Source organism: Pantherophis guttatus, chromosome 1 (assembly GCF_059756535.1).
Source record: "Pantherophis guttatus breed Tessera chromosome 1, ASM5975653v1, whole genome shotgun sequence".
Classification (NCBI taxonomy): Eukaryota; Metazoa; Chordata; class Lepidosauria; order Squamata; family Colubridae; genus Pantherophis; species Pantherophis guttatus.
Genome location: NC_142063.1, coordinates 334,645,819 through 334,671,534, shown reverse-complemented (window position 1 = coordinate 334,671,534; position 25,716 = coordinate 334,645,819). Strand labels below are relative to the sequence as shown.

Sequence of the window (25,716 nt, the reverse complement as noted above, 5' to 3'; positions counted from 1 at the left end):
ACATTCTGGGAGAGAGAAGCCCCCTGAGGATGGGCTCCAGCACGAGTCCAAGAGCTCAGAAAACTAAATCTTTGGTCTCAGTGAGCAACCCAGATTGAATGCTGCAGACCTTTATTTATCCTAGTTACCTAGTGGTTCTATTATTGAAAGGATTCAGTTGCCTTTACTTTCCCTAATTGAAAGGAAGAATGATTAGGGTTCGGTCTAGTTCTGGTTTGGGTTTGGGTTTGGTTACTGCTATTTGCACTTCGTACAGTCACAACTTTATTCCATCCAGTGGTGCCATGCGCTAAATAAATAAATAAATCCATCCCATGGAGGTATCTTGAGATGCTTAGTTCCCACTACAACTATTATTTTTTTTAAAAACCTAGTCTAAATAAACTGGGTTGCTTATTTAGAAAATATCGGTCTAAGTACACCAAAGCAATTGGTATGATGACTCATAGATGTATCGCCCCACTGTAAAACAGATAGCAGCTGACAGTTATTACTTTTTAATGTCATCTGTCATTCCTAAGGGAGGGGGAAAAAATCTCTTTTAAGCCCGATTGGCAGATGGCTCATACATGAGCAGTGATTTCTGCAAGTCAACCACTAAGGATTAGAACCACACTCAGTTTCATAGCTTGGACACTAGGAACATTTCTCGTAACCATGGTAACCCTTCTGTATTTTGCTGCAGACGAATGACATTATTACACGTCTACTACATCAAGGCTGAAAAAAATCTAGTTGACCACTAGATGGCAGAGAAGAGTTCTGTTTCCCCCATTGCTGTTTGCTGCCATCTAGTTGCCATCCAAATTGTTGCAGCCCAGGTTATGGGAACGTTATTAAGAAATGAGATCTATTAAGGGAAGGCCCACCAAGTATTTCAAATCCAGAAATGAGAGTCATCCGGTATTTTGATCCATGATCCATCTGTCTAAAGTCTGCTTGTTTCCTAAGCCCTGATTTTGCTAATGTTCAGGTATTTACGAGACCGCCTTCTGCCGCCAGTAGCCTCTCACCGACCAGTACGCTCCCACAGAGAGGGGCTCCTCAGGGTTCTGTTGGCCAAACAATGTTGGCTGGCGGCCCCCAGGGGGAGAGCCTTCTCTGTGGGGGCACCGACCCTCTGAAACGAGTTGCCCCTGGAGATACGGCGGATCCCGGATCTGTGCACTTTCCGCCGTGCCTTAAAGATGTTTTTGTTTCATCAAGCTGGGCTGACCTGACCATATTTTTTAAATTGCTTTAATTTTAAATTGCTAAATTATGGGTTTTTTAATATGGGGGTGTTTTAACTGTGGGCCAAATTAATTTAATTGGTTTTTAATATTGTTTTAATTTTTGTATTTTCTGTATTTTATCTGCTGGCTGTTCACCGCCCCGAGTCCTTCGGGAGAAGGGTGGTATACAAAATAAATAAATAAATTAATAATAATAATAATAATAATAATAATAATAATGATGATGATGATGATGATGATGATGATGATGATGATGATGATGATGTAACTGCTTATATATGCTTATTTTGACTTTACTTCAGCAGTCTGAAGAAGTAACTCGTAGGGGTTTGTTTTTAACTAATATTTTAGCTTTGATATTATAAACTAATAAAATGTGAATCTTTTTAGAGTGAAACATTATAAATAAATAAACAAACTAATCTTAGCCGAGCAATCCCCCCTCCCCTACCCACACACCCAGGTGTGACTAGGAAATACAATATCTGTTAGCTGGAGAGCTGGAGAAAAAATATATACGTGTTTGCTAGGAGTCTAAAATGACTTGATAACATATAATCTGTTAATCCAATGGCTGGAGATATACTCTGTTACATCCCCATGTTACTCAAAGAATCCTGTTGGACAATGTTCCTTGTGGCAAGTTTGTGCTAAGAACTGTTGTGATTTCAGGAATTTAAGTAATTTGAACAATAAATATCTAATTTTTTATTTTAGTTTCTGGTTCAAAAATTAGTTTAAGAACGCCTTTAAAAGTGGAGATGATGAGAGGGCCAATATCAATGACATAGTAAATCAGTATTCTGTTCGCCCAAAAATATGAGGACACACGGACAACACTGTAGAGAGGGGGGTATCAATTTAGTTGTGTGTTCCTCACACCTAAATGTTTATCTGCTTAGTCTTGCTCCTAAGTTCTTGCTACTTATGCAAGACTAAGTAGTCATGATATAAGAGATAATTTGTAGAATGTATTTTTTTCCCTTTGTAACAACATGAATAATCTAGAAAAAAACCAATATTTGGCTGCTGAGAAATTTTAATTCATCATGTCCATGTCATAGTTAGCTAAGAGTTTGACACCCCCACACACACACACACCAATAAAAATTAAATGTGTTTAGTTGCTAGCTTGAGAGCAGTTTGAGTCACAGGTCATTGAGCTTAACCCTAAAACCATTTTCAAAAGTTAAATCATTTATTGGAGAGAAACATTTTCAGCAGAAAATAAAACTCTCTGGGGGAAGCTGACTGTTCTCCGAGTGATCTGCTTACCGATAACCAGATGTTACCTTTTTCCACCCAATTTTGACCCTATTCATTTCTCTTTTCTCAGCAACAACTTGGTGTAATTTTGATAATAGGTTTCTTTTTAATTCATCATGAGCCGTGGTTTTAGGAAATACACTGGTAGTAATAATGATGTCACAGTACCATCCAATCAATCAGATCTGTCACTATGTTGAACTCACAAAGCCAGATCAGCAAAATTTCCTTCATTCTGATATTAGACCCCTGATGGCGAACCTATGGCATGCGTGCCACAGGTGGCACACAGAGCTATATCTCTGGGCACACAAGCCATTGCCCTAGCTCAGCTCCAGCTGATTTTTGGCTGGCCCCACCCACGCTGCCCCTCCCCTCCCAGGAGTCTCCACGCAGCTCATTTTGGATGCCAGGTAAGTACAGGGCTCGCGCGGAGGCTCTGGGTGGGCGTTTTCGGCCTCCAGAGAGCCTCCGGGGGTGGGGGGTGGGGGAGGCCATTTTCACCCTCCTCAGGCTCCTGGGGAGGGTGAAAAATGGGTCCACTGGTAATCTTTTTGCCGTTGCGTGCCAAAAGCAGGGGGAGTGTGGGGGGTCATGTGTGCATGCAGGGAGCGGGGCAAGGGGGGCATTGAATTATGGGCACGTGCACATGCAACCCCCACACTCCCCCCACTTTTGGCATGCGATGGCAAAAAGGTTAGCCATCACTGTATTAGACCATTATCAAGCTGTTTTTGAAATCTACACACAAAGACTGTGTCCAGTTTGTGGCCATGATGATATTTTCATTTTTCTTGCCAGTTCCATCCATCTTGGTTGGCAGATTGCTGGGACAGCTAACTTGCCAAATGTAGGAGATGACCGGGCTGAGCCAGAGGGAGGGGTCAAACCTGTCATAAGTCACAAGTCCCTGTGCACCCAAAAGAAATCTAAGTCCAGCCCACTTTGATTGCCTTTCTTACCTCCCACTCATTTCCCTTGATCCTAGTTGGTCAGATTCTTGTAGAGAGCTCAAACCTGCAATAAATCTTCATACTCATTTGAACCGCCTGAATCTCTTGATTTCCGTGGCGCTTGATGCCAAAATCTTATTGCAACTAACTCTAAGACTTTTCTTCCCTCGCTTCTGGAGAATTTGTATCAGGGGTGAAATCCAGCAGGTTCTGACAGGTTCTGGAGAACCGGTAGTGGAAATTTTGAGTAGTTTGGAGAACTGACAAATACCACCTTTGGCTGGCCCCAGAGTGGGGAGGGAATGGAGATTTTGCAGTATCCTTCCCCTGCCACGCCCAGCAAGCCACGCCCACCAAGCCATACCATGGCCACCAAGCCACGCCCACAGAACAGGTAGTAAAAAAAAATTTGGATTTCACCACTGATTTGTATCTTGCATTTTTGTCTTCTGGCTGATGATGAGATAGCAAAAGCTTTGTGAACCCTGGAGAAGGATGCCCTGTACTTCTTTGCTGACTCTGTTTCCCAGATTTTTAGCAAGCTCTACAGGAGGAAGCATTGCTTGATTGGCTAATGCTGGGCCAAACATTTAATGAACTTTAGTGATAAATATCTCTGTGTGTATATGTATGTGCACTTTTGTGCCCGTTTTTGACTCTTGGTGACTGCCTAAAAGACCCTGCAGTTTTCTTGGCAAGGTTTCAGAAAATGATTTGCTATTTCCTCTTTCATAGAGCTGGGATAGAGTGACTGGCTCCAGATTATCCACCTGGCTTTACACACACAGACAAAATAGCTGCAGAATTCTGGATGTTGAGGTCCACGTGTCTTAAAAGTTGCTGAGGTTAAGAAATACCATTCTGCTGAAACTGCAGAGATTAAGAGAATAGAATAGATAGAATAGAATTCTTTATTGGCCAAGTGTGATTGGACACACAAGGAATTTGTCTTGGTGCATATGCCCTCAGTGTACATAAAAGAAAAAGATACGTTCAACAAGAATCATAAGGTACAACACTTAATGATAGTCATAGGGTACAAATAAGCAATCAGGAAACAATATCAATATAAATCGTAAGGATACAAGCAACAAAGTTACAGTCTTACAGTCATAAGTGGGAGGAGATGGGTGGTGGGAACGATGAGAAGATTAATAGTAGTGCAGACTTAGTGAATAGTTTGACAGTGTTGAGGGAATTATTTGTTTAGCAGAGTGATGGCATTCGGGAAAAAACTGTTCTTGTGTCTAGTTGTTCTGGTGTGCAGTGCTCTATAGCGTCGTTTTGAGGGTAGGAGTTGAAACAATTTATGTCCAGGATGCGAGGGGTCTGTAAATATTTTCACAGTCCTCTTTTTGACTCGTGCAGTATACACGAGGAATATAAATGTATCCATTAAATTTATTAGAATAATAATTGCAATTTGACAACATACAGTACTCTTGCTCTTCTCGATTAATTTCCCTTACCACTTTTCCTCTCAAAATAGCAGCTATTATTCTAATAATTAATTTGTAAAGTAATCTATCCAGGTTGATAGAAATAGGGGCACAGGACATATGTTCCTCAGAATTTAGCACAAGCTTCATCTTCTCTCGTTCCTTTTTTTTCCCTTCTGAAATTATGACCTTAACTCATACTTGCATATATATAATGCAATTCATCAATACAATTCATCATTAATATTTCATCCTGTAGCCTGTAAACCACCTGGATAAGGAGAAAGATATAGTTGTCATTCAATGGGATACTATAAAAGTGTCCACAGGAGTGTCATTAATCCACACAGCTTTAAAAGTTGTGTGACAAAATTCTTTAGTGACCCATTGTGGGCATATACTCTGCACCCATCAATCGATCCAATAAACAACAGCAACAAATGTCAGCTTTTCCTAATCTCTTTCATCTGATCTGAGTTTTCCTTCTCTCTCCTTCTGTTTCGCCACTCAGATATCCTAAATTTCTGGGGGATGGGGGGGATGAAAGCATGCAATAAGGTTTCCCAATATTTTTGTACACATCATTCCACAATAAATGCATTTTTCTATTTTCTTCAATGCACATGTACTTTTGCAATTTTCCCTTTGAGCTGACATTCCTATTTAAAGACAACTTCTTACAAACTTTGCTAGGATAGTCCCAGCCTCTCCTCTGAAAGATTGATTGATTGATTGATTGATTGATTGTCTGCCTTCAAGTCATTGTCAATCATATGGCAATTCTCTGTCATCCAGGCCATGATTGTCCCAAAGGTGTGTTAGAAGAAATATCCTTCTGAGTTCAGCTCCAAGTGGGAAAAAAGACACTGAAAACATGGAGACTGCTTGGAAAGATGGTTTAATGGTGGACAGGATCGCATGGTTTGAGTTCCTAAACAGAAAAAGGGGCCGAGACGCATGAGTCCCCAGGTTTTATGCCCTCTCTGGCTTTGAACTTCCTGGGGCCCAGACAAAGTATCCTGATTGGTTGTCAGATTCCCAGTGGGTGGGGGGTTTTAGTTAGCCTTGCTGGCTGATGTTATCTTCCCAGGTGCCATGTGGTGAGTTTCTGTTGCTAGATGGGTCCTATTGTGTTGCAGATGATGGTCAATTGACAAAGATTGAGTTTCTGCCTCTGGCCCATTGACAAAGGGTGGGGGCAAGAAGATGGGAGCTGCTTCGTCTTTAAAACATGCTTCTCCATTTCTTATCCAGGGAAACATAATATTCTGCCTTTTTTAATATTTCCCAAAATATTTCATTCTTCTAGGAAAGGGGTGGGTGCTAACTTCCTACAATCCCTCCTTTTTTTTTCAAAACGTGAGTATTGCAACAGTATTGCAGTTACTAAACAGATAATGCAGTTTCAACAAAATGGAGACACAACAGATGAAAAAGAAAAAAACTGGATTCACATACTTTGGGAAAGAAATGAACAGGTAAAACCATTTAAACACATACAGTGATTGCAAGACTGATTTTTTTTTCTTGTAAATGAACTTAAAACATTTCCTCATAAACTTGAGTTGTTACTTTAAGATACAGAGAGGGAAGGAAAAAAAATAGAAATAAAATGAAAAGTTCTCTTTACTCTGTTCTTGTTGGCCAGACAAACACAGGGCAAAGGCTCTTTCTTTTTTTTTTCTCTCTCTCTCTCCCATTTTTCATTGCTTCAACCTTTCTTTTTTTCTGTAACAATTTAAAATTCTTGTCTCTAGAGATCAGATACATTTTACAGTTACAATTACCTCAAGGGTGCACAAAGACTTAGACATACACACATAAAAACAAGGAGGACAAAAGAGAGGAAAACAGAACTCTGAGATTTACACACACACTGATCATTCCCGCCATAAATCTCAATTAAATTCTTCGATGAGAAGTGAAACCTCTTCAAGGAGAAACAAAGTCCAGTTGCCTTTTGAAAAAGCACCTTTGGGACAACCATGACCTGGATGACATCCAGTATCCTATTAAAAAAAGAAAAAAAACACCTATGGATAGATGTTCTCTAACAGTTCACAGCCCTGCCCCACACCTACAAGTTCATCACATTGTCCAATCAACTCTTCACACTCCACCAGATACAATCTTCAGGCAGTCTCTATCAGACGCAGGCAAAAGTCCTTGAATATGGAATGTTGTTATGACTAACTTTCTACCGCTCCAACAACAACCCATTCCCAACTTCCCCAGCTAAAATATGTGGCAGTTAAGAAGCAAAAAAAGAAAATTGTCTTCCAAAACTGACATTGTGTTTTGAGTAAGAACTGGTTGGTTTGCTTTATGATCCATTGGCCTGTTTTCTTGGCTATCTACAGTATTCCCAGGAGTCTTCCCCAACACCAAAATTCAAAAACTTCAATACTCTTCCTATCCTGCTTCTTCAAAGTCCAACTTCCACTTCCATTGAATGTCACAGGGCTTGCCATGGCTTGCACAATGTTAATCTTTGGAGATAATAGATATATTCTGGCATCTGAATATCTTTTCCAAGATCTTCGTGTCTTCATCACTTGAGACTTTCAAGAAAAGATTGGACTGCCATTTGTCAGAAATGGTGTAGGGGTAGGGTCTCCTGCTTGACTAGATGACCTATAATGTTCCTTCCAACTCTGTTAATCTGTTAATGGTTGCCACTGAAGGATCCTAATTCCCTACCAAGTATTAGTCTGCAGCCTGTTTCTTGAGTGCTTGTTCCTTTACTGTTGATTTGCATATTTTTTCATGCTTTTGTGTAAGGTGAGGTCAACCCTTAAAGGACAAATGGGAAACATCATTTTTTTTTAATATACATTATCTCTCTCTTTTCCCACTACGGTAATCTTCAATTTACAACAATTCCTTTAGTGACCATCCGAAGTTATAATGGCACTGAAAAAAGTGACTTATGACCATTTTTCACACTTATGACTATTGCAGCATCTCCATGGTAACATGATCAACATTTTGATGCTTAGCAAACTGATACATACAGTATTTATGATGGTTGCAGTATCCTGGGATCATGTCATCACCTTTTGCGGCCTTCTGATGAGCAAAGTTAATGGAGAAGCCAGATTCCCATAATAACCGTCTTACTAACTTAACAACTGCAATGATTCATTTAACAACTGTGACGGGAAAGGTTGTAAAATGGGGCAAAACTCATGTAACTTATGTCTTGCTTAAGAACAGAAATTTTGGGCTCAATTGTGATCGTAAGTCAAGGACTACCTGTATTACGTACAGGTGTCCATATGGCATAAATCTGTTCCTGCCCCATCTTGATCCACCTTGTCAGCATTCAGATACTAAGCAAGAGCTAGGCTGTGATGACCCAGGGCACCGGCGCAGAGATAATGTAAATAGCTGGCAGTTCAAACAGCCCCTTTATTGCTCCAAATCTCCCCAAATGCTCCCACATTTCAGGCAAGTCCCGGAGCAGAGTGATAACAAACCCCCACACAAACCTCAAGCAGCCTCTGGCTGCAATTAGTCCAGCCCAGCGCTGTCTGCGCCAAAGTTGCATTGCAATAAATCCCAAATGAATTTGGTAAAACAAGAGCAAATCAAGGAGTTCAGGGAGCAAAAGATCCAGGTAATTAGTCCAGAACACCAAAAGGAATGGAAGGACTCTTGGCAAGTTCAAACGTCGGCACGCAACACTTCAGGAACTCAGTGCTTCTTCCTGACAAATGCCCGTCCCCACTGCATCTCCTTACATCTCATTCCTCAGGTGTGCCTGGAGAAGATAGGCGGGGCACTCTCCTCACAAGTAGTCTGCTCCATCTGCATTGATCACGCCTTCCCTGCACTCTCCGAGCCCTTTCATCAGGAAGGGGTGGGTTCTTGCTCCTTATCTGAGCTCTGTCAATCCTGTTCATCCTGCCTCCCTGCCTGCAGGCCTTACTAATTCTGAAGAGCCTTGCCTAGACGGACTCTGCCCTTCCCCAGTTTCCTCCAAGGCCAACAGAGCTGCCATCTCACTCGCTGTCAGTTCTTGTGCCAGCTCATCTTACATCGCAGATTCAGACACCGATGGGGGCATGACACAGCCTAAGTTAATGCTTAGATGAGTGTTCTGACCAGGGGTGAAATCTATTTTTTTTTGCTACCGGTTCTGTGGGCGTGGCTTAATTAGTGGGCGGGGCTTGGTGGTAAGGTGACTGGTAGGGCGTGGCTTGTTGGTAAGGTGGGCGTGGCCAAGTCAATGTCACTTCTTTGCCCTTTTTTAACCTACAAAACACAACACAACACAACTGGCTCACCCACAATATAAAAGCAGCTGTGCTAGACCCAAAATGGCCCTTGCAACAAGTAGGAAACTCAGCTGGGATCGGGGGCAGGGATTTTTGCTACCGGTTCTCCGAACTGCGCGCTGCCATCACTACCTACTCGCCCGAGCTGGTCCAAACCAGGAGCATTTCACCCCTGGTTCTGACTCAGCTCCCGAAACACAACAAACCCTCTTTAATTAAATCAAAGATTCCTTTATTAGGAGCGCCAGCAGCCCTGGCAAAAAGTCTCTCACTCATTGCAGGCTAACAAGTCCGGCCAGCCAGAAGATGAATAGTTGTCTGCCACATTTATTCATCTCCGCCCCCTGCCTCTTATCCCCAGAGCTAGGGTGGGGCTTCACTAGCAGCGGTGGCTCTTCCGTCCCAGGGATCAGCCCACAGATTTCCACTGCTCTCCTCTCCTCTGCCTTCTGTGCATCCACGCATTGGGCACTGGACCCAGCTGCTCCTCCTCTTCCTCATCAGCCACGTCCAGACCTGGGGGCTGTTGACTCTCCATCTGAGGGCTGATGGACAGCCCAGGCTCCGCCTCTGTCTGTCTGTCTGTCTGTCTGTCTCTGTTTCTGTCTCTCTCTCTGTCTCTCTCTCTGACAGCTCCATTCCTTCTTCCCCCTCAGAGCTCTCAGGTTGCCATGATGCTGGCCCTGACCCCCACGCCTCCTCCTCATTTGATTTGTCTGCTGGAGGGGCCGGCGGCTGACAGGCCACAACAATGCAAAATCACCTGAGCTACATTGTGAAAAGTCAGGAATAAAAACTCTGAAAAACTCAATGGAAAATCAGTTTTGAACTATTGCCAAGAAATCTTCACATTGTGTTCCCTTGGCCCACAGGTTAAGGCACCTATTCCCTACTCACTTCAAACCTTTCTTAGAATGATCAAGGGATCCTGCCATCTCTCTTGGTTGTGAGATTATTCCGAGAATCTCTGCAAAGGCTTTCATCTCTGATGGATGTTTCCCAAAAATTATTCAAGAGAATGATTAAAATGACCTTGGTTAGAGGCCAAAAAAAAAAAAAAAAAAGCCGTATCTTTCACAGGAAAGCAGAAAAATTGTCAAAAATTTGGCGGAGGGTTTCGATTCAGACTAATATTAATTTATAGCACTTTCTTTCGTTCTCTAAGCAAAATTTTGCAGGTCAGTTTGAAAAGCTCAGTAATAGGCCAAGATTTATATGATTTGAAAAGAAACCAGAGTATACCTAACTTCGAATGCAAAAGCTAAATATTCATCATGCTCATTACATTACATTTACATTACATTACATTAATATTTTAAGATGAAACTAATGATAGAATATCCACTTTTCCTGAACTCCGATTTATAGCCAACACAGTAAGGCACGGGTGTCAAACTCGATTTCATTGAGGGCTGCATCAGGGTTGTGTTTGACCTTAGGGGGCCGGGGTGGGTGTGGCCAAGGTGGGTGTGTCCAGCTCAACATCACTCATGTCAGGGGCGCCTGTGGTGGCCCAAATGCTCTGCCAGCGAAAACAGGCTCCCAAGCTCCGTTTCAACTGCGACGGCCGCATGCAACCCTCGGCCAGCAAAACTGGGGCTTGGGAGTGCCACTTGCGGTCCTTGCAAGCTCAGTTTCCAGCTGCAATGGCCTCCTGCAACCCTCTGCCAGTGAAAATGGAGCTCGGGAGGGCCGCACCCAGCCTTCCCAAGCTCCATTTTCACTGGCAGAAGCACTGCGGGCCAGTCCTTCGCTGTTTCCAGGGCAGCCCCATGGGCCAGATCTAAGGACCCCACCAGCCAGATCCGGTCCCCGGGCCTTGGGTTTGACACTCCTGCTGTAAGATATGTAAAGAATAGAAAGTTAAGACTTTAAATATATGACATAAATATCATTGTGCTGAAATCTTTTTGCCAAATTCTGGCCAAAAAAAAAAAAATGACAAAAATGCCAGTTGGGGAAGTTGGATTCATTTAACAACCACAGGAGTTCGTGTGCCTTAAAAAGTGTTGTATAATGAGGTCCAACTCGACCCAACCACAAGGACATATGAACAGAAATTCTGGTTCCAATTATAGTCGTAAGTCGAGAACTACCTGTAACTGCTGGTAAGTGAGACTCAAAGACATCATGACCCAATCTCACTGTTTTGAAAGCCTGAATAAGAAACACAGTGCTAAGATGTATATATAGTTTGACCTTAACAGTCAGCTGAGTAATATAAGGGAGTAATGTATTAAGTGGTGTTTAGTCTGCAGCTAAGATAAAGTGTACCCTTGGCAGAAGAGGGACGTGGTGGCTCAGTGGCTAAGGCACTGAGCTTGTTGATCGAAAGGTCGGCAGTTCAGGGGTTTCGAATCCCTAGTGCCGCATAACGGGGTGAGCTCCTGTTACTTGTCCCAACTTCTGCCAACCTAGCAGTTCAAAAGCACGTAAGAAATGCAAGTAGAAAAATAGGGACCATCTTTGGTGGGAAGGTAATAGCGTTCCATGTGCCTTTGGCATTGAGTCATGCAGGCCACATGATCACGGAGACGTCTTCAGACAGCGCTGGCTCTTCGGCTTTGAAATGGAGATAAGCACTGCCCCCTAGAGCCGGGAACTAGCATATATGTGCAAGGGGAACCTTTATCTTTTAGGATAAAGTGATAGGCATCTGGCAGAAATCACAGTGATGTTGGATGCATCATGATGTCATCACACACATTATGAAAAATACACATAGGCACCCTTAAATTAAGCTAGATTTCTGGTGACTACATATATTCACTTTGGGTGATTACATCTGTACCCTTGGCAGTATTGCAGAAATGAGTTGCTATTGTCTCTTACAATTTGTGTTTCCAACTTCCCATTCTGTCCTAAAGCTTTGAAATATCTAGGTCAATGCTTCTCAACCAGCATGCTGGCTGGGGAATTCTGGAAGCTGATCTACATACATCTTCAAACTGCCAACGTTGAAAAACACTAATCTGGGTGGTCTCCCATCCAAATCCTCACTGGGGCTGATGTTACTTAATGTCTGAGACCAAGCAATGTGTCCTTTGAGTTAAGCCCAACTTCTGTGTTGTTTCCTTGACAACAATATAGAAGAAAACACCATTTTCTTCTTCTGCAATCTTTCTGATATAGGTAATTGTCCAGGAATCCTCTTCAATAACAAGGATTATTCTTAGCTTCTGAAAGTCGCTAAAGGCGATTACCATATTTTTTGGAGTATAAGATGCATCTTTTTCTCCCCAAAAAGAGGGTGAAAATCTGGGTGTGTCTTATACTCTGAATGTAGCCCTGCCCAGCTTCTCAAATGGAGGTTTCAGAGGCTGAAAAAAGCATCAGAAACGAAGCTTCAGAAAAGAATCCCCCAAACAGAGCTTCAGAAAAAAAGCCTCCAAACAGAGCTTCAGAAAAGAAGCCCCCAAACAGAGCTTTAGAGGCTTTTTTCCTGAAGCTGTTTTGGAGGCTTTCAGAGGCAGAAAAAAAAGTTTTTTCTGAAACGGAGTTTCAGAAGTTTCAGAAGCAGAAAAAAAGCAAAAAGAAGCAAGGCACAGAGCTCACAACCAAGGAACCTGTTGCTAAAATTCACCTCTGGGATCAGCTGATTGGGGATATTCTGGGAGGCCGATCCACCTGCCAATCAGCTTTTTTCTTATTTTCCTCCCCAAAAACTAAGGTGTGTCTTATACTTCGGTGCGTCTTATACTCCGAAAAATACGATATGTTTTGTCACTTGTTGAAGGATAGCCAAAAAAAAATTGCTTCTAATCTTCCTCCACCAACCACTTGTTCTGTGATTATTTGAAGTCACAAAAATATTGAAAAGGAGACTTATAACCGGTCACAGTCATGTGACATGGTGCTAAACTTCAAGTAGAACTGATTAACTGGCATTGGTAACTCAGGCATGGTCACGTGATGTTCTACTTTATGACTGCATCATTAGCAAAAGTGTTGGGAGTGGTGCTGTGGCCTGTCATGAGGCTGTGAGTTTGATACTAGGTAGAGGCAGATATTTCTCTCTCTGGGCACACTGGGATTGTATCTTCTGAACAAAACTCCGCATTGGCGATAGGAAGGGCATCCGGCCATTAAAACACTCTGCTAGCTTTATTCAGTTGCCCAGACTCTACCCCGCATGGGATTATGGGATCGTGAAAAGGAGATGATGATGATTAGCAAAAGTGTTACCAGTCCCAACTTTAATCAGTAAGTGAGGAATACTTGTACTGTATTTTATCTCTGGCAGTGAGGACGTATCCATCATCAACCGGATCTGACTGTAGCCATCGTATACCTTGTATCTGAAAGTAAGAGCACTCAGCACAGCTTCTGATCATCCAAATAATTTGAAAACAACTTCCATTCATTTCTGGCTGTTTTCATCCTCCATCCAGAAGACCAATGTTCTATTTCTGTTTTAAAAGATGCTCTTTGTGCAATGTGGAGTTCTATGTAATAATTGCAAGGGCATTTTTTTTAAAAAAAAAACAACTTTCCTTTTTGTGACTCAATGAAACCTATGCTATAATGCCAAAAAGCTCACCTACCCAACCACTTCACCTGCACAGTCGTTACTAAAAATAGCAATCAATCAATTGCTAAAATTTTATCCTTTTTTCATCCACGGTTGACAGTGATGCCCACCTGACTGGCTGACTTACCAAGTCATAAACTGGGTGATTTACAAACTCTGCATTTCTTTTCTCTTGCATCTGGAGTTACTATAAAAAGCCAGTGTCATTTGTGACAATCACATTTCATGAGCTGTTTTTTTAAAAAATGTGTTTGGCTACCTCTTGTGGGGAACAGGAGAATAATAACCTTTTCAGCTCTTCTATCAAGCTCACTCTTAAAAATATGTATCCGGCATCAACCAGTTTTAGAGTTTAGGATCTGATACTTGACATAGATTGTATTTGTGCTACGTTGTGCTGTGTGCAATTTTTTTTTTTTTTTTTAAATTTGATTTATATGCCGCCCTTCTCCGAAGACTCAGGGCGGCTTACAATGTGCTCAGCAATAGCCTTCATCCTTTTGTATATTTATACAAAGTCAGCTTATTGCCCCCACAACTGGGTCCTCATTTCACCTACCTTAGAAAGGATGGAAGGCTGAGTCAACCTTGAGCCTTGGCGAGATTCGAACCCTGCAGTAATTGCAGGCAGCTGGTCTTAATAAGCTTAATAACAGGGTGCCTTAAACCCCTGTAGTACCAAGGCTCTTTTTTTTGGTTTCTGTATGGGTTTCTGTATGGGTAGTCCTTGAGTTATGACCACAAGTGAGTCCCAAATGTATGTTCTTAAGTGAGACATGTGTTAAGCAGTGGTGAAACCCAAATTTTTTTACTATCGGTTCTATGGGCATGGCTTGGTAGGCGTGGTGTGACTTGGTGGGCATGGCTTGGTGGGTGTGACAGAGAAAGAATACTGCAAAAGCCCCATTCTCTCCCCACTCCTGGGGGAAGGATATTGCAAAAGCCCCATTCCCTCCCCACTCCTGGGGGAAGGATATTGCAAAATCTCCATTCCCACCCCACTCTGGGGCCAGCCAGAGGTGGTATTTGCAGGTTCTCCGAACTACTCAAAATATTCGCTACCAGTTCTCCAGAACCTGTCAGAACCTGCTGGATTTCACCCCTGGTTTGCCACATTTGTTAAGTGAATCACTGCAGTTGATAAATTAGTAACCTGGTTGTTAAGTGAATCTGTCTTCCCCATTTGACTTTGCTTGTCAGAAGGTTGCAAAAAAGGATCACATGATCCTAGGACATCATAAATACATATGAACCAGTTGCCAAGCATCTGAATTTTGATCACGTGATCATAGGGATGCTGCAAAGGTCGTAACTATGAAAAACGGTCATAAGTCACATTTTTCAGTGTTGTAACTTTGAACAGTCACAAAACAAACTGTTGAAAATTGAGGACGACCTATAGCTGTTGTGCTATTGTTATTTGTCATCATCACCACTACCAGAGGTTTGAGATTTTTGCTTTTTGTTGAGCTACATCATACGATATCTAATTCACAAAAATATATGGAATCCATGGAGAATTCACCAATAGATATGATGAGTTTTCAGTAGAACTGCTCATTTCCCTGACCTCGTCAAATGTTGTCACTGAAATATTATTGCAAACATGATAAAGGGATTTTATAGATTAAATAAAAGGCGATAACAGAATGTTTAAATAATGATCGCGATGGCATAAAAGAATAAGAAATAGTTAATGGGTCTGTGCGGAAAGTAAAGGACAGAAGTGAATTATGTTTTTTTTAAGTTAGATGTCTATGTATCTACCTGTAATTATAATATATGTGTACATGTGTAACTATTGGGTTCATCCAACCCAGGACACCTAATCTGTTGCTATCTCAGGATAAAATGCTTGCTTCCTTGTGTTGAGTGTGCAGTCTTGGGTGCCCTGTTCAGATGGGATTGGACTGGAAGACTATCCCAAAGGTGCTTCTCCAAAAGGCAATTGGACTTTCTTGGTTTTTTCCTTTAAAATGTTTTGCTTCTCATCCAAAAACCTTCTTCAGTTCAGTTAAGTCTAGTTGCCTTTTGGAAAAGTACCTCTTGGACAACCATGACCTGGATGATTGAGAATCTCCATAGACACTAGAAGACTATCTGTTCCTGTCTATGTTCTCTTATTATTCAGCCAACTTCCATATAGACATGACTCTGCTTCATGATGTAACCAAAGGAATTATGTAAATAAACAAATAATGAAAAGAAGGACCAGGGGTGACATGATAGCAGTGTTCCAATATCTCAGGGGCTGCCACAAAGAAGAGAGAGTCAAGTTATTCTCCAAAGCACCTAAGGGCAGGACAAGAAGCAATGGGTCGAAACTAATCAAGGAGAGAAGCAACCTAGAACTAAGGAGAAATGTCCTGACAGTTAGAACAATTAATCAGTGGAACAACTTGCCTCCAGAAGTTGTGAATGCTCCAACACCGGAAGTTTTCAAGAAAATGTTAGATAACCATTTGTCTGAAGTGGTGTAGGGTTTCCTGCCTAAGCAGGGGGTTGGACTAGAAGACCTCCAAGGTCCCTTCCAACTCTGTTATTCTGTTATGTCTCTGCATAGATTCCATAGCTACTTGGTTGTGTCTCACACTGAGGAGGTCAGCCTCCAAAGGTCCATCCAGCTAACCTTCACACAGTCATGTTCTGTGTTCAAGTTCTTCAGAAGGATGCCTTAGGATAAAACCAAACAATTGATATTGTGTGTGTGTGCAGATTTCACAGACATCCTGAGGATATCCCAAGAGCTGTACAATTTTAATTACAATAACTGGTTATTGGATTTGGGAAGGCAGCAGGTCCCATTTCAATGGCTAACCCCAAGCTTCATTTTGCTCTGAAAAGCTCTGAGAAGAGGCATTTCTTCATGGGCGTATATCTCTTATAAAATTGGGGAACAGATTTGAACAAAGTGCAAAAGCATTTGATAGTGTAAACTCTGACTAAATTCTCACTTTTTCTCCCTAGTTTGACATGCAACGGATAACACTGGAGGAGCTTAAACACATCCTCTATCATGCATTCCAGGATCACTTAACAATGAAGGACATTGAAAATATTATCATCACTGAAGAGGAGAGTTTAAATGAGAACTCTGGTAATTGTCAAACGGAATTTGAAGGTGGGTTTCTGTCATACGTAGAGCACATAAAATAATTTGACTTTCTTCTTTCTCATAGAGCGCGTTGAAGAAGTGAAATGTTTCACTTGTACAGGTAATCCTCAACTTTCTCCCATACCGGAGCCTGGAATTTGTGTCATATGTTATGAAGGTTATAAGTTGAGGCAATCACGCGACCAAGCCTGATTTTCCATGTTTGGCAGCAGTCGTTAATTAAATGTGATGTTTGTAAAGCAAACGGTGCAGTCATTAAATGAATGCCATGACCATTAAGTGAACCATTGTCTGCAATGGCTTTTTTTTTTTTTTTTGCTGGAAACCAGAAGTAAATACTGGTTTCCAGCAAAGAAAATCATGAATCGTGGTCACATGATCGTGGGACTATAAAATGTGAAAGTCCAGGATCACACGTGAGCTTCCAATTAAACTGGTTTAATGGAACTATGCACTATGCATAGGAATGCATTCAACTAACAGTTAATACAGTGATGAAATCTAAAATTTGTTACTACCAGTTCTGTGGGTGTGGCTTGGTGTGTGTGTGTGGGGATAATGTGACTGGGTGGGCGTGGCCAATTTTTTTTTTTTTTTACTTTTAAAAGCATTTTTTCTACAACCTCTTCGGAGAATGCTTTCAAAAGGCTCTGACGATCCCAGCTGAGTTGCCTGATCGTCAGAGGCTTTTTTAAAAAGCCTCTGCTGCATCAAGCAACTCAGCTGGGATCGTCAGAGGCATTTAAAAGAAAAAAGGTTTTTTTTTCTTTTAAAAGCCTTTGATGATCCCAGCTGAGCTGCGCGATCATCAGAGGCTTTTTTTTTTACTTTTAAAAGCATTTTTTCAGCTGAAGAGGTTGTAGAAAAAATGCTTTTAAAAGTAAAAAAAAAGCCTCTGATGATTGTGCGGCACAGCTGGGCATGGGGAGGAGGGCAGGGATTTTTGCTACCGTTTCTCCGAACCACCAACCGCCGCCATCGCTACCGGATCAGGCGATCCGGTCTGAACCAAGAGCATTTCACCCCTGAGTTAATACTATTTTGGTGCCAGATAAGGGTTAGTGGAAGTTAAGAGGAGTTGGACTGAGTCATTTTTTGTGTCTATGTAGAGATTCTACATAGATTCCTCTTTTGACTCTGCCCCTAGATTCTGCCACTTCAGGAACAGGAATTCTGGGAGTTAAAGTCCACAGGTTGTAAAAAGGCCACAGTTGCCCACCCCTGGCCAAGAAGATAGTTAAAGCTCAGCCAAATGTGGTTTATTTAACAAATTATTTAAATCATGGCTTTGTACAACATGTGGGCCTGGTAGTTGAGGAAATTGTCAGGATCTACTGCCATCATGTGGCTTAGTACTTCTTTCCTTCTGACTTTCCTTTTGAGAGTGTTTTTAAATGATCACCTGGAAGATATTGGCCTCTTGGTGGTCTCTTTTTTCCTGTAGACTTTTTATTATAAGGCAAAGTTAACATTATCAGTTGCACTAACGATCCATTACACCAAGAATCCAATATTTCTTTTTTATTATTTTTTCAGAGGTTTTTATCAGGATTATTATAATAAATAATAAAAGGTTTTCAAGAAGAGACTGGACAGCCATTTGTCCAGAATATAGTATAGGGTCACCTGCTTGAGCAGGGGGAGGGGTTGGACTAGAAGACCTCCAAGGTCCCTTCCAGCCAGGGGTGAAATCCAGCAGGTTCTGACAGGTTCTGGAGAACCGGTAGCGGAAATTTTGAGCAGTTCGGAGAACCAGCAAATACCACTTCTGGCTGACCCCAGAGAGGGTTGGGAATGAGGATTTTACAGTATCCTTCTCCTGGAGTGGGGTGGGAATGGAGATTTTGCAGTATCCTTCCCTTGCCACGCCCACCAAGCCACACCACGCCCACAGAACCGGTAGTAAAAAAAAATTGGATTTCACCACTGCTTCCAGCCCAATGATTCTATAATTGTATATTTTAAAATAGAGATGAAAATAAAGAGAGTAGGGAAATGGGAAGGGAAAAGAAAGGACAAGTGTGGGGTAAAGGAAAAAACGTGAGGGGGAAGCATTGATTTCCAACTTTTTTCAGTAAATTACAAAGTAAAATTACAGCCCCAACTTTTTACTTCTGCGTACTTAGTAAATACTAGCCATTTCTAGAGTGCAATGATTCAACCCTGAGCTACATCTTTTATTTATTTATTTATTTATTTTATTAAATTTCTATACCGCCCTTCTCCCGAAGGACTCAGGGCGGTGAACAGCCAGAAGATAAAACACAGAAATACAAAATTTAAAATGAATTAAAATGAATTAAATAATTTAGGCTGAATTTTAAAATACCCCATAATTAAACAAATTAAAATTTATGTTTAAAATTTAAATTTAAAAAGGAGAAGATTTAGGCCAGGCCAGCTTGATGAAATAAAAATGTTTTAAGTGCGCGACGGAAGGTGCGAAGATCCGGGATCCTCCGTATCTCCAGGGGGAGCTCGTTCCAGATCGTAGGTGCCCCCACAGAGAAGGCTCTCCCCCTAGGGGCCGCCAGTCGACATTGTTTGGCCGACGGCACCCGGAGGAGCCCCTCTCTATGGGAGCGTACTGGCCGGTGGGAGGCTATTGGTGGTAGCAGGCGGTCCCGTAGATAAGCAGGTCCTAAGCCATGGAGCGCTTTAAAGGTGGTAACCAAAACCTTGAAGCGCACTCGGAAGACCACCAGGAGCCAGTGCAGCTCGCGCAGGAGAGGTGTTACATGGGAGCTCCATGTTGCTCCCATAACCACCCGTGCGGCCACACTCTGCGCCAGTTGGAGCCTCCGAGTGCACCTCAAGGGGAGCCCCACGTAGAGAGCATTACAATAGTCCAGACGAGAGGTGACGAGGGCATGAGTGACTGTGTGTAGGGAGTCCCGATCTAGAAAGGGACGCAACTGGCGGATCAGGCGAACCTGATGAAAATCCTGCCGGTCACGGCCGTCAAGTGCTCTTCTAAAGACAGCTGTGAATCCAGGAGGACGCCCAAGTTGCGAGCCCTTTCCGTGGGGGCCAATGATTCACCCCCAATAGTCAGCGATGGCACCAGCTGACTATATCGGGACGTCGGAAACCACAGCCACTCAGTCTTGGATGGGTTGAGCCTGAGCCTGTTCCTCCCCATCGAGATCCGTATGGCCTCCAGGCACCAGGACATCACTTCAAGGGCATCGTTGGGGTGGTCCGGGGTGGAGATGTACAGCTGGGTGTCGTCAGCGTACTGATGGTACTTCACCCCGAAACCACGGATGATCTCACCCAGCGGCTTTACATAAATGTTGAACAAAAGGGGTGAGAGGACCGATCCCTGTGGCACCCCACATATGAGGGGCCTCGGGGTCGACCTCTGCCCCCCTGTCAACACAGACTGCGACCGGTCGGAGAGAAAGGAGGAGAACCACCGTAGTACGGTGCCTCCCACCCCCAACTCTTCCAACCGGTGCAGCATGATACCATGGTCGATGGTATCAAAAGCCGCTGAGAGATCTAACAGGACCAAGACAGAGGAGCAACCCCTGTCCCGAGCCCTCCAGAGATCATCAACCAACGCGACCAATGCCGTTTCCGTGCTGTATCCAGGCCTGAAACCCGACTGGAATGGATCTAGATACGACGTTTCATCCAGGTACTGGGAAAGCTGTCGCGCAATCACACTCTCAACAACCTTCACAATGAAGCGAAGGTTGGAGACTGGACGATAATTAGCCAATACTGCCGGGTCCAGGGAAGGCTTCTTGAGGAGAGGCCTCACCACCACCTCCTTCAAGGCGGCAGGGAAGGTACCCTCACCCAATGAAGCATTTATAATCCCCTGGAGCCAGCCTTGCGTCACCTCCCGGGAAGCCAGTACTAACCAGGAGGGACACGGGTCCAACAAACATGTGGTCGCGTTCAGTCTGCCCAGAATCCTGTCCACATCATCTGGGGTCACAGGATCAAACTCGTCCCAGATAACATTCTCAAGACCTGCCTCCATCACCCTTGCTGGCCCTACCCAGTCGGAATCCAGACCTTCCCGAATCTGAGTGATTTTGTCATGCAGATATTGAACAAAGTCCTCAGCTCTTCCCTCCAAGGGGTCCTCCCACGCTTCCTGGTGGAGCAGGGAGTGGGTCACCCTAAACAGGGTGGCCGGGCGATTATCTGATGACGCAATAAGAGCAGCAAAATGGGTACATTTTGCTGCTTTTATCGCCACTAGGTAATTCTTAATATGAGATCTTACCAGTGTCCGGTCTGATTCAGAAACACTAGCCCTCCAACTACTCTCTAGGCGTCTTTTCCGGCGCTTCATCTCCCTCAGCTCCTCGGTGAACCAAGGAGCCAGGTGAGAACGGCGCCGGGTCAGAGGCCACAAAGGCACTACTTGATCCAGAGCTCCAGCGGCCACTCTATCCCAGGCGGCCACTAGGTCTCCAGCCAAGGCGTGTGCAAGATCCTCAGGGATTGGCCCAAGCTCCATCTGGAACCTATCAGGTTCCATCAGGCGCCTGGGGCGGTACCATCTTACTGGTTCCGCCTCCCTGTGGCGGGGTACCGTGGTTCGAAGGTCAAGGCGAAGGAGAGAGTGATCCGACCATGACAAGGGCTCAATGACTATGTCCCCTATCTCAAGATGACTCAACCACTGTCCAGAGACAAAAACCAGGTCCAGTGTGTTTCCCCCCCTGTGCATAGGGCCATGAATTAGCTGGGTCAGGTCCATGGCCGTCATGGAAGCCATGAACTCCCGAGCCACCTCAGATGCCTCACCCGTGGACGGCAGATTAAAATCCCCCACTTCGCCCACCGCGGCGATAACATTGAGTAGCTCGGGCAGGGCTGCAGCCATGTGGCAGGGAGCCAGGTACGTGATCAACAAGCCCATCTGAACCCCATGACCTCACTTCACAAGGAGGGACTCACAACCGGCCGTCTGAGGAACAGTGGTCTCCCTCGGCCTAAGACCTTCTCTAATAATAACCGCTACTCCCCCGCCCCTCCCCTGAGGCCTCGGCTGATGGAATGCGTGGAAGCCTGGTGGGCACATTTCTACCAGAGGGACCCCTCCCTCCGGGCCCAACCAGGTCTCCGTAATACCCGCCAGGTCCGCTCCCCCCTCCTGAATAAGATCACAAATGAGGGGGGCTTTATTTACTACAGACCTGGCGTTGCACATCTATTTTCTCCAGTGGGATTTATATATATATATATATATTTGATATTTTTGATGTGGTAGCAGTAGATGAGAACAAGGAACAAGAAATCTCATGGAAGCAATTACATTTGGAGCCTTGGTGGCATAGTGGTTAGAATGTAGTATTGCAGGCTGACTCCGCCCACTGCCAGGAATTCGATCCTGACCAGCTCAAGGTTGACTCAGCCTTCCATCCTTTCGAGGTCATTAAAATGAGGACCCAAATTGTCGGGGGCAATATGTTTTATTTATTTATTTTTATTTTATTTTATTTCTATACCGCCCTTCTCCTGCGGGACTCAGGGCGGTGTACAGCCGAGATAAAACATTGCATATAAAATTTAAAAACAGTTTAAAAAACAATTAAATAATTTCGGCCCAAGATTTAAAACAACCCAATTAAAACCGAATTCAATTAAAACTGAGAGGATGGGATCAAGCCAGCCCGGCTAGATGGAATAAGTGTGTTTTCAGGGCCCGACGAAAAGTCCGGAGGTCTGATATCGTGCGTATCTCAGGGGGTAGGTCATTCCAGAGGGCAGGTGCTGCCACAGAGAAGGCTCTTCCCCTGGGGGTCGCCAGCCAGCACTGTCTGGCCGATGGCACCCTGAGGAGGCCCTCTCTGTGCGAGCGAACCGGTCGGTGGGAGGCTATTGGCAGCAGAAGGCGGTCTCGCCTAAGTGGTTGACTCTGTAAACCACTTAGAGAGGGCTGTAAAGCAGTGTGAAGCGGTCTATAAGTCTACATGCTGCTGTAATTGTTATTTGATTCCCCTTTTATAGGCCAGATAAAAACTGCTCCAAAAAAAGACCAACATCTGTTGTTAAAACAGAAAGAATTGATTTTTAACTTTTTAACTCTTCCCCCTCCTTTTCCTTTCTTTCTTTTTAGTGCATTCCCAGAAACAAAACCGACAGACCTGCGTACGGAAGAGTTTAATATGCGCTTTTGCTATGGCCTTTATTATCAGCGTCATGTTGATCGCAGCCAATCAAATCCTCCGAAGTGGCATGGAGTAGCCATAACACTGTGAAACAAATGATCCACGCATGCGCATGCTGCCCGGTGAACTTTCTCCCTGACCAACTTTCAAATCAACGGGCAAAGGAGAGAGAGAGAAAGAAAGAGAGAGCAGGTGTGAACGAGAGCGAAGGTTAAGAGGAACGGTTCAGCAAGGAAACTGTATCCGGCAGCATATCTGTAAATCAACCATATCCTCTTGGCAGGGACATCAAAGGGCTGTCTTAATGCTTTAATGGTTTTTTTTTTTCCGTTTCCTAATGCAATAAAAAAAAAGAAGAAAACCATAAGCCCTGAATTATATTTTTGATGTGGTAGCAGTAGATGAAAACAAGGATGCATTGATCAAGTCTCAGCGCTGGTTGCGTGGTAGGGTCGCCTACTGGACACTTTCACGCATCTGTTTTTAAATGTCCCACATTCCAGGAAATGGAATGTCCACATCACCACAGCAAGTTCGAGACCATGGTTTCTACAAGTTCATCAGACTTCAGGGTTTTTTGATTCAAGTTGATGAAGGAACTTGTGAGAAATCTGTGTCTGGAGACACGAATAGGAATGAAGCTGGTTCAGAGGAGTTTTGTTCTTCATCTACGAGACATAAGACTGGTCCAGCGTTTTGTGTTTTCCAACCAGTGCATTCCACTCATCCACTTTCTGCTTTTCCCATCGACACTTTTATGTAAGGAAAACGAAGTTATGCTGGGCATTTCACAAAAGCCAATGCAGAGTCTTCCTTCCTATCCTGTTTTCCAACAATGCTGTAAAAAGTTATTGGGCGCCTTGATCCAATGTATAAATAGCTTCATAGTCAATATTCAGTCTCTATTGATCTTACTCAAATCTGTCTTATACAAAGATTTCCAAACAGAATTTTGGAGGTTGCTCCAGCTTACTATCTTAACACATTTTGCTACAATGATCCTAGAGGTAAATGATATATATATATATATACATGATTGTAGGGTAAGGGTTTAAAATTGATCAAGGAAGTGCTAATTGTCTTGAAGCCTGATGTGAAGTTGTTCCTGCTTTAGGATGGACATCTCAGTTGAGTTTTTCCAGTGAGAGCATGGATTGGTCCACCACCACAGACCATAATAGCCTTAACTGCAAAGATGATGATAGCTCAGTCAACCAGTAGCCAGGAACAGCTTGGTGATATGTGATAAGGAGAGGAAATTGTTCTAGAAAAGAGGTGCCAGAGTTTATCTTCCACACCTTGGTGTCCCCCCAGACTACGTGAGTGAGATTGTAACTCATGTGACTTTCCTCTGATTAAGCTCCCTCAAACTGAATGATGCTTCTTCTATCTGTGGGATTAAACCAGATTGATTGCAAATGAAGCAGAGGTGGGTCAGGTTTGAGTTGACCTCAGTTTATATCTGAGAGGGTGCTGGGGGATAACGTAATATGGAGGCACAGCCTGCTCAATAGTTTTAGGGTTCAGTATATTGTGCGAATTATCCATAATTCTATGAAATAAACTGTATGAACATAGTTCTCGGCGAGCCATAGACAGGAGTGTAGCTACAGTACTACTTCTCCCTTGTTTGCATTTCCCTTAACTTTCCTAGCACATATAGTATGTATGGAGGGGATGCACAGATGCATACATTGGAATGAATTCTACTGAGTGAATTCACTTGTATGAATTGGAAGGGACCTCTTAAGTCATTCAGGCCTGACTCCTTGCTCAGCACAAGAAGCCACAAAATCCTTCATGCTAAGCTACAAGCTTCTCATTTGAAATCTGCAGCGAGGGGTAAGTCCATCACTGGACTTGATAGACCATTGGACCGATAAGCAGGTCTTACTGTGGGTGTATGTATGTGTGTGGTCTGTGTGCATATAAAGTCAAACTTAGTTTCTGGTGAGTTCGTGTGTATATATAGGTATATATTTTTTTAAAAAACCATGTAATTTTCCTGGCAACGCTGCAGAAACGGTTTGCTGTTTGCCTTCTGCATTCACATACACATATCTGCATATATAGAAAACGTTGTACTTCAGATTTTTCACATTAACTGTGAGCCTGTGCTACTCTATTCAGAGCACCCCAACTCTCCTCCAGGCAGCCACATCATCAAAATAGACCTTAATTATTCTAATTTTTAAACATGACTGGAGTATAAGACATTTCTATCCTTCTCAGGACAACCACCTGAAAGTAGTTTAGAAAACTGAGGGTGTTTGTAGTGGTGGCTGCAGCAGCAACAAAAAAAATAATAATAATAGAAGAAATAAAGAAATAGAAGAAATGTATAGGAATTCCTTCACTTACAACAGTTCACTTAGACCATTTGAAGTTTCATTAGTTACAACGGTCTTGAAAAACCATATGACTATTTTTCACACTTGACGACCGTTGTGGCATTCCCATGGTCATGTGATAAAAATTCAGACGCTTGGCAGCTGACTCATATTTATGACCGTTGCAGTGTCCCAGGGTCACACAATCACCTTTTGCAAACCTTCGGACAAGCAAAATCATTGGGGAAGCCAAATTCACTTAACGACTAACTTAATACAACTGGAGTGATTCCCTTAACAACGGTGGCAAGAAAAGTCATAAAATGGGGCAAAACTCCCTTAACAATTGTTTTGCCTTGCAACAGAAATTTTGGGCTCCTATTGTGGTCGTGAGTCGAGGACTACCTGTAATAGCAATGGTTTAACATAG

General features: G+C 43.2%; 1 protein-coding gene across 8 annotated transcripts in view; it reads left to right on the top strand.

Annotated features, from left to right (window-relative positions):
* CALN1 (calneuron 1) overlaps nt 1-23,323 on the top strand; it is a 423,249-nt gene extending 399,926 nt beyond the window's left edge. For 5 of the 8 annotated variants that reach the window (XM_034420798.2, XM_087889567.1, XM_034420804.2 and 2 more), the window contains 3 exons: nt 16,672-16,801; nt 16,884-16,919; nt 22,905-23,323. In XM_034420798.2, coding sequence (XP_034276689.1) covers nt 16,672-16,801; nt 16,884-16,919; nt 22,905-23,032 — 294 coding nt within the window. In that variant the 3' untranslated portion in view covers nt 23,033-23,323. Of the gene's footprint in view, nt 1-16,671; nt 16,826-16,883; nt 16,920-22,904 lie in introns of all 8 variants that reach the window. The other 3 variants (XM_034420802.3, XM_087889583.1, XM_087889587.1) reach the window with 1 other exon arrangement.
* Nucleotides 23,324-25,716: the final 2,393 nt, after the last annotated feature.